The 9,721-nt window shown below is 32.7% G+C and overlaps 1 protein-coding gene across 2 annotated transcripts; it reads left to right on the top strand.

Moving 5' to 3' along the window:
- The first annotated feature begins 2,005 nt into the window (after window positions 1-2,005).
- On the top strand, window positions 2,006-7,683 carry LOC133173663 (desmoplakin-B-like). 2 transcript variants are annotated; one of them, XM_061308652.1, is made up of 6 exons: window positions 2,007-2,141; window positions 3,946-4,064; window positions 4,503-4,752; window positions 5,094-5,279; window positions 6,128-6,216; window positions 7,161-7,683. In XM_061308652.1, the coding sequence occupies exons 1-6, from the start codon at window positions 2,064-2,066 to the stop codon at window positions 7,219-7,221; spliced, it is 783 nt and encodes a 260-aa protein (XP_061164636.1). In that variant the 5' UTR covers window positions 2,007-2,063; the 3' UTR covers window positions 7,222-7,683. The 2 variants fall into 2 exon arrangements, with proteins under 2 accessions (XP_061164637.1, XP_061164636.1); XM_061308653.1 differs by lacking the exons at window positions 6,128-6,216; window positions 7,161-7,683 and adding an exon at window positions 5,916-5,990 and having other exon boundaries at window positions 2,006-2,141.
- The last annotated feature ends 2,038 nt before the right edge of the window (window positions 7,684-9,721 follow it).

The following is a 9,721-nucleotide window of genomic DNA, read 5'->3' as shown; positions in this document are numbered from 1 at the left end:
CGCAAGACAGGAAGTCGTTTTGTTTATGTTTAATAAATAAACAAAGGCATGTTTTTCTTAAAACTGTGAATTTTTTAACTGTTGATTTTATTGATTGCAATTAAAAAATCAATTATTAAAAAATATATATATCAAGTTAACCCTCGACCTCTAGGGTTAAAGGTCACGAAAGTTTGATCAACAACGGACTGTGCATGTTCTGAATCCTGAAAATGAGCTTCAATACAAAGGTTCTGTTCTAGCAAATGTAAGTTAAACTGAAGCACGGTACTCGTTGCCACTTTGCTAAAATGAAGTGCATGTAAATTAACAAAAATTAGGCTAGGTCTTAAGATAAATAGAAAAATGTAGAAAAGAAAGGACATGTGAAGTTGTGTAACTGTTGGTCTCTACAGCATGTACATGCCAATGCGTAGGAATAGTATTAGACTTTAAAAATTTATATACTGCGGATCTACGATTAGAACCAGGGATATTTATATAGAATGTAGGGGCCTGGTAGAACAATTAAAAACACCCAAGTGCATTTAATGAGGTTACCATGCAGGCCAGGGAAAAAAGGAACTAAATTTTATTAAAGCATAATATTTAGCCGAAAGGGCTAGTGACTTTGAATGCTGACAAGCCCAGATAATAAGTTATCCAGCAGCCTTTGGCTACCGGCTGAGTTTACTCAATAAGGGGGGGGGGGATGGATGTGGGAGTAGGTTTAATTCCTTCACTCCTACAGTTAGGGGCTGTTACATGGGGCCTCTTCCTGAATTGCATGTCCATTATAGTTACAAACACTAAGCTGATGAAGAAATACATGAGATTTATTGATAGGTTCCCTGGGTTGGACCAAACTAACATCGTTCTATGATAAGTCTGATGTATCTGACAGCAAGGAATATTCAAATAGCATGTAAATCTCGCTAACATTTGGAATTTGCAATATATTTCTGTTTTTAATCATTGTAATTGTTTTAAGTGTGTGTGCTATATAAGATTTTCACAGCTGGGCAAGCTTGATGACTTGTTTAGTAGCCCGACCTCAATTTCCAGTTGTCCCCAGCTAGTGGTAATCAAACCCTGCATGGTTACTCAATAGATGGATCACAATCGGTCCATCGTCTCAAGCCATGGTCTGGAGTCCGCACACAGATCTCTCCTACCCGTGGCTGCTTGATCGCAAAAAGTGTCATAATCTTGAAATATTTACGCCTCTATATTATGACGTCATGTTCAGCCAATGACAATTTTTGTTTCCATCGCAATTGAAATCAACAATTGATATCAACAGTAAACAAGAAATGTTTCATATACTGCGATTGGGTATTGAAAGGTCGCGTCAAAGTTCATTATCCAACTATGCTTTACTTGCATTGGTCAATATTTTAACGAGCTATGAAATATTCTCTTCTCATTCAACCATGGCCATAATGGGAGAGGATCGTACATTTTGGCTGTGGTTTGGGATGATGCAATCGGTGTAAGATAGGCAATGAAATGTAGTTTTCTACCATACTAAAGGAATCCATTTCACAAACCTTATCCATCTTAACTGACTAACTAATGAAATTGCAGACCAATAGAAACTAGTTTTGCCAAAAATATCCTGCATGAACAAATCCCCCCCCCCCCACCCCCCCAAAAAAGAAAAGAAAACAAAAACAAACAAACGACAACAAACAAACAAACAAAAAAAATAATGAGTAGAACATGTAGAAGATAGATACGAAAATAACTTTTAGGAATCAGTTCATTTTAGAACTTTTAAATCCTCATGGTAAAATTCTTTTGCAAATTTTTTGATCATGTGGAAATTTGACGTATGCTTTTTGCACTTTTTAAAAGCTTAAAGTGTCTGATGACATAGGATTTATATCTATATTATTAATAAATAAGTGATGTTTTCTAAATTTTAACTTTTAAATACCCTTTTCAATGTTTATACATGTAGTTACTTTTATATATTCACATAAATTATTAGTCTTAATATTTTTGAATTCACGGCAGGTGACTAGATTGTGCATTCTCCCGTATTCATATCTAGAGGCCCAGTAAATGTTGGAGAGTTGGTGATGGCATCCTCCAAGAAACTTGTATTGACCAATGACAGTAAAAAGAATGAAGTTCTTCTAAAAGACCGTGTCAAGGAGGTAATATCAGGTCAAAGGTCAAGGTTCAAATGTCAAGGTCAAATGTCAGAAATTTGAAGTTTCATTCAATGTATGACAATATTACAAATAAATCAACTCTTTCACTGAAATTGCTAGAAATATTATATATATATTCATATATATATATATATTATATAATCAGTGTTTTGTTAGGGTTAATGTATGAGTAGTGCTCCATTCCTTAAAGGTGCTTAGACACAGATCTGAAGTTTATATTTACTCAAATTTTCTGTATAATTTCATGACTTATATGTTGCTATAGCATTTCATACGAAAATTGGATAAAATCTTATTTTGTCTGGAAGTTATTGAAACTTCGAATTTCTGGACACGTTTGATAGACACATTCTTGCACTTTCACAAATTTTAACTTTATCCTTATTACTTTCGAAAAGTAGCAATTTTGTTGTTTATTAATGAAAAATATTAAAACTATAATGCAGAAATTTCAGAGTAGAAATGTAGAAAGCAAAATCCTATATCACCAGTATTGTCAGTCCGTGCTCAGTGGTGTGTGCAGTGTTTAACAATTGAACACACCCGGTGAAACATAAACATTAACAACAACAAAGCTCGTGCCCTGTTTACAATAACAGTTTACGTTTCACAGGTGTATTCAATTTGTTAAACTCTGTACACAACTACACAACACTGAGCACGCGTTGACAATACTTAAGTGAGTGGGTTTTGCTTTCCCACATTTTTACTCTGAATTTTCTGGATTAATAGATGTAATATTATTCATTAATACACAACAAAATTGCTGCTTCTCTTAAGTATTAAGGATAAAGTTAAAAATTATGAAAGTGCAAGGATGTGTTAATCAAATGCCTCCCGAAATTCGTAGTTTCAATAACTTCCAGATTAAATAAGTTTTTAATTTTATTTTCGTGTGAAATGCTATAGCAACATATAAGTTGTGATTTTATACAGAAAATTTGAGAAAATATAAGCTTCAAATCTGTCTATGCACCTTTAAAAGTAATGAAGCCGATCGAGGTCCCGAAGGGGCCGAGACCCATTGCTTTTAAGGAATGGAGCACTACTCGTACATTAATGTACGAGTAGCGCTCCATTCCTTAAAAGTAATGAAGCCGAGGCCCTGAAGGAGCCGAGGCCCATTGCTTTTAAGGAATGGAGCGCTACTCGTACATTAACCTGCTTAAAATCCACTGTTTAAAATGCTTGTAATTATTGTTTGTTAATATATAATAAAAAATATATATTTGATATATTAGTAGTATATTTAATATATATAGAGAGAGTAAGGCGAGTAATGTGTAACAAAGTTATTTAAATCTGGCGTCTGCCAACAGCTTCAATAGCATAGTGAGATGAGTGTCAGTCTACCATGGTGAGGGTACTGGGATCGATTCTCAGTGGTACTAGTATGATTTTTTCTCAATATGAAAATAAACTATAGTTGATGAAATTTTATAAGTTCTTTGTTCGGTAGAGGAATGGGAAGGAGAATTTTAATATAGTAAATACCGCTTTCAGTGTAATTTGCAACTCTCCATTCCTGAAAAATAATGGAGCGCTCAAACAAAAGAGTGACGTCACAAGTGGATTTAATATGAAGTCATACTTCACTGTATCAGCTATATGTTATAGTGCTATGAATATTGATACATGTGTTCACTATCTGGGGTAATTTATGCTTAATACACTGATAATAACTTATCTTTGCATATACTTCCACAAACCTCTGTATATAGAAAGCTCCATACAAATATGTTGCTATGCAGTAATAATCATGTGACTATGTAATCTCTTTTTTCAGTTAGAAGAGGAAATAGTGGGTTTGAAGAAAAGGTTGGAGGATCTAAGGAAAGCTAAAAATACCACAGTCCTTAAACGTGAGAGGGAAATCCTGGAAGTGGGCACTCCGTTTGGAAAAAGGTATTTTATTTGAAATCAGGTACTGTAGCAATGATGATTTATGATTAAAAGTGAATAATATTAGATTTAAAATTATGTGACAATAACACAGCTATTTAATTCTTACTTGGAAAAAATTAGCATAAGGTAACAAAGGTTGACATTTATTTCTTTGCATCATAAGTGATACATGTTTGCAGAAAAAAAGCAACAATCCAGAATTACTGTGATTATTGAATATTATGCAATTATGTTTCTATTGTCTTCAACATGTTCAATCTACTTTGTATGTATTTTGCTATGTACATGTGTGACACTTTTATATGGTATGTAATTTTATCCAGGGATTATGACACCTGGTAGTCTTCTTTCTTCACATTACTATACAGTACGACACTATAGGTAAATAATGTAGTCTAAGATAAGATACCAGTAATTTTGTGACTTGTTTATAAACAGGGACAGTAAACCTACAATTACCGCCCCTCCCCCTCCACCAGTGGCCGCCAGCAAAGTTCCCGCAGAATTTCAGAAGAAGTTAGATGATCTGAAGGCTCAGCTTGCAGCCGCGGAAAAAAATCATGACACCCAGATAAAAGAAGCGGAGGCCAAACTCTCAAATGTACAGGGAACCAGTTCTAAGGAAATGGACGATTTACGCAAACAATTTGCTAAAGATATGGAGGCTGTCAAAAAAGCAATGGAACAGGTTTTGTACAGCTTTATTGTGAGAATTTAACAAAGTTACACACAGGGGAAATTTCTAAAGAAAAGAGCAAGGTTCACAATGGGGCTGCAAAATTTTGAGACTTTAAGAATACTTTATGATTAATGTGAAGGTGCTGCTTATTATTACTGCTCATCTGGTCAATGAAATAATTTTAAATCTCACCTTTAACTCTGTTGGTCAGGAGATATAAATTTTGATTGAGTAATTAAAGGAGTTGGAGTGTTGTCAACAACCAATCATTGAGGCTTTACAGCATCAGTTCTTGAAGTCCAGACATTCAACACTGAATTGTAATAAATATCTTGATTGGATAATTTCAGGAATTGGAGTGTGGTCATCAACCAATCATTGAAGCCTTACAACATCAGCTACTGGAACTCCAGGCAGACAACACAGCTTTGTTGATGGAGAATAGTGATCTCAAAGATAGAGTTAACTCCCTTGTTACGGAGCTCAGCATCAAAGAGGCCTCGTGGTGTGAGGCGGAGGAAAAACTCAAAATCGAGGTGAAAAGATGTTACAGTTTATATGCATAAATATACTCACTGAATATAAATTGAAAGTTTTAAAAACTTACATTGTGAAATTTAAGCAAAAAATATGAATATCATATATTCTTTATCAGATTTTACACATCAATCATATTAATAGTAAAAAATATGGTTGAATTTAAAACAAAAAAATAGGAGAAAACAAAATTTGATAAGAGTAAGCTTTATATTTTTATTGATTTATATTTCATGTGCCAAAAAAAAAAAACATGAAGTGCAGGTGAGGCCATAGGCATGAAGCGGCGGTGCCTCTCGTTCTTTGATTAGCTTAGGTTTAAGTCGTAGTTTTAGTATTAAGGTTCATCTCAGAATTTGAGTACACTTGGTTTCATGTTGGGTTCTATGGCCAACAGCACTCCAGGAAATAAAACTTATAGAATGCTATTTATAGAGAAGGTTCACACATATAAAAGAAACATGCTTTTGAAATTTATAATAAAATTTCTAGATATTTGGTAAAAACTAGAGAAGTCTTCTAGTAACATTTTCTTTTCATTTAAAATCATAGAATTTTTGAGCTGTTAATTTATCTTGTTTAAGATAGGTTATTCAAGTTTTTCAGTTTTTTAATCTTTTGTTTTTTAATAATAGTTTCACAGACAAATATCTGTGAAAGGGAAATAATCACTAATTAGAGCATTTGATAGTGAAAGTAGGAAATGTGAAATCATTGACAAAGCAATCATAACACTCTTGTAATAGTCATTGACAGCTGATAAAATGTGGTCATTGCTTTTGAATCCTGTAATAATGCTTCTCTCTTGTTTGATCATGATTATTTAATGCAATGGACAATTTGACAGTTAAACAAACAGTGGGGCGAAAAGTACAAAGAGTGGATGGAGAAGACAGAGAACAAAATCCGCGAACTTCAGGAGGCCAACACCATGTTGTGAGTGTCAGGGGAGGCTACTCATACACAGTACAAAGGGAGACAATCACAATAGGACAAAAACTTTTATAACTGAGAAATAATTAAACAAAGAGTTTATTTGGTTGTCTCATTTATAAAAGTATCTGGTATGCTGTGGTTGTCAATGTGGAATGAAATAATAGCTGAAGACATAATTTGGTTGAATTGTATGCACTGGAATGTGGAGAGAAATTAATAATTTAAAATGCTGATTGCTAGTTCTATGAAAAGTGGTCTACTATATCATTAAATTTGAAGATTATTCAAAATATCTTTTGGAAAAAAAATCAAATGATAATTGACAAAAATATTTGGAAAAGCAGTTTAACAGGAAGCACACTAATGATTTTGTGAGATTTATTCGTATGGAAAGTAAGGTTTCTAGTTCAACCAAATTATGGTCTTCCTGTCAGAGAATACCATCTATATAGGTGTAATTATCTTTATAAAATGAAATTTTCAGCTCACCCAAGCACAACAAAAAATACAAGAGTTGACAGATGGAAACATTATTTTGTGAGTAAAGGAGTGAAAAAGTAATTGTCCACCAACTCTAACCTTTATAGTTACCATGGCAACAGGCACTTTTCCTTTTATGTGTGAAGAAGTTGCTATAATTTCGTGGGGGGAAAAAATTACTAAATATAGATGGTATTCTGAAAATGAATATAGCTTAAAAATGAAACAATAATTTTTTTAAAAAATAAATTTCAGTTTATCATCAAAATCAGCTCTTTATTAAAGCATACGTATTCTTAAATATTTTTACTTTCATAAAAAGTTTAGATGTATATGAAGTTTTACTTGAATAGAAATATGAAGTAATATTTCTCCCCTAATTTGGCAGCTGTATCTATGTCTGTACAAATCACTTTTGTGTTACCTGTGTTTACACATGTGTGAATTACTTACCTGTATTTCAGGAGGACTTACTTCAACAGCCAGAAACCAAAAGGACCAGACCCCACAGGCCAGGACAAGTGAGGGACTGGGTCAGGGGTCATTGCCATGTCGACCTCCTAGTCAGCTAATCATGATTTAGTTTTAATTAACAATATTACTCTGCAGTTAGTGGTGCTAGATGGTCTATAGGATCCAATCTTCATGTATTGTGTACTTAACATTGTGATGGAGAAACTGTTCACCTAAATCTTTAAATTACAATGTATCATCTATTACATTATGCTTTTAAAGGTTTTCTGCTTGACAGAAAAATGCAGCAAACATATCTGAAGATTTTTGAGAAAGAAAGTTAACACCAGGGTATTCTGTGTATCTCAACACTCTTCATTACAGCCCTTACAGAGAAAATATATAGATATTAAGTATCTTTTTAGTTCTGAGCTGTCAGAATAGATAAGTTGTGGTAATCTCTGAAGATCTTATTGTTTATGGTTCATCTTCATCTTAGACACACAGATTTGTAATTGTGATAATATCAGATTTCATCCATATTTTCATTTTTTAAATATACATGTATAATGTTTATACAGTATTATAATTCAGTACTGAATTTGTTAGATGTTCTATTGTTCATGCAGCTGAATGATTCTCACTATACATGTATTATTGCTATAATGTACAACTTGTATATGGAGCTATTTATGTGATTATATACAACCTTATTTGGCCCTGCAAAATTTTTGGGGAAAAAATCAAAACTTTTTAAGTTTTACAGAATAACATCAAAACTATCAACCATGACCACTAAACTCAAATGGAAGTGACTTTGATAGCTTAATAAATGTTACGTACACCATTTTACACATATACTTCAACTAGAATTATCTGCTCTTTGTTAGCGTACATGAATTATTTGTCTTCAAGCTGAACAAGATTCGTAAAAGAAATTTGTCCTCCATATTTCCCTTAACTTGCCATTATATGTGGAGTCCCTTATATAATCCGTTCACTTGGTCAGGGTTCAGTGTAATACCCTCTTAAGTCTACACATGTAAGGAGGGTTCTACATGTACATAGCCATTGTAAAATACTCGGTAGCAACAAAAGTAGTTGCATGCTTCTTCCATGACAGGAGAAAAATTTACATATGAAATTTGACATCAGTTGCTCCAGTCAGTGCAGAAAAACAAACGCAAACACACATAAACTGAAATAAAATGTAAACAAAGGTAATACAAGATAACCAACTCGGTTACATGCCATCCAATCCATGCAGGTAGCAATCGGGTGTAACTAATGTGAAGGGTATATCCTAATTCTGATATTGGTGATAGGAAAACTAATATGGCGTATGCCTATTTACAAGTCTTGTTCAGCTTTAATATGTAATGAATATCTTCTTTAAGCACAACTAGGGATGCGTGATTTTATCGGTATACCGGTATATCGCGATTTTTTATTGCGTGATACGTATCATGATACGGAGACTGAAATATCGGTATTTGGTACATAACTATAATTTCCGGAAATTATTCATTTATTTGTTCAAATTATTAAATGACAATTACAGGAAGTGTAAAAAATGTTGAAAACAATTAAACAATGCGACCAAACAAGCTTTATATTAAATAAATAAAAATTTAAAAAGTAAAATTATGTTTTTATAGCATATTTTTAAGAAATATTATGGAAATTCATTTGAAATTGAAGTAAAAATTGTGTATAAAAATATCACGATTTATCGTGATATTTTTGGGAAAAAATCGTGATATATCACAATATGAAATTTTTGCCAATACCCATCCCTAAGCACAGCTACCTTGTCCCTTGAAAAATACCACATTCCAGAAGTGTGTAGCACATTTTATTTGTATTGTAATATCATGTATCTAATGTTTTCCACTGTAACCAAAGGAAGATTTTAAATCTGATCTGTGATAATTGTGTGACTGTGATCTGACATGACTTACATTTCAATATTAATGTTATAGAGTTGAATGTTATAGTATATTTTATCGTCTATTATAATTAGACATCCACTAAATAATAATTGTTTTAAATATTTACAAATGCTTTTAATATAGTTATTTTTTTAAGAGAGTGCCTCATTAAATCTGTGATAATTACTGTTAACTGTTGTAGAAGGGGATACCTGGAGGCTTCAGCCCAACAGTTGGAAGCACAGGAGGAGTCCACCTGACCATTAATGTAGTGTCTGTAGATCATAGCTTGATTGTTTGTAAAACAATAGAAGAAAGGAAGGGTTTCTGTGTGTCTAAGGCACAGATGTTTGTGATAATTTTATTTATGTGACTTGATAACAATTTTTTTTAAAACACTGCTTTACATTTTGTATTTTATATCTTTGCACTATGAGCCATTTTTGGTAGTTATTTTTTTTTAAAATAGAGGTAAAAATAAACAATAGAATTTTGTTTCGTTTTATTATGTGAAGCAAAGTAACAATCTTTGACTATATTATAGCATGTTTAAACTGAAAACTTAAGATTTTCTGACAGTTTGTCCATGACATCTTTTTTGAATTTAAATCTGCTGTCAAGTATCAACCAAACTTTGTTTT

Source organism: Saccostrea echinata, unplaced genomic scaffold, assembly GCF_033153115.1.
Source record: "Saccostrea echinata isolate AGI-Se365-2 ecotype Australia unplaced genomic scaffold, CSIRO_AGI_Sech_v1 ptg000056l, whole genome shotgun sequence".
Classification (NCBI taxonomy): domain Eukaryota; kingdom Metazoa; phylum Mollusca; class Bivalvia; order Ostreida; family Ostreidae; genus Saccostrea; species Saccostrea echinata.
The sequence above is the reverse complement of the archived record's forward strand: the minus strand, read 5'-3'. Positions and strand labels throughout refer to the sequence as shown.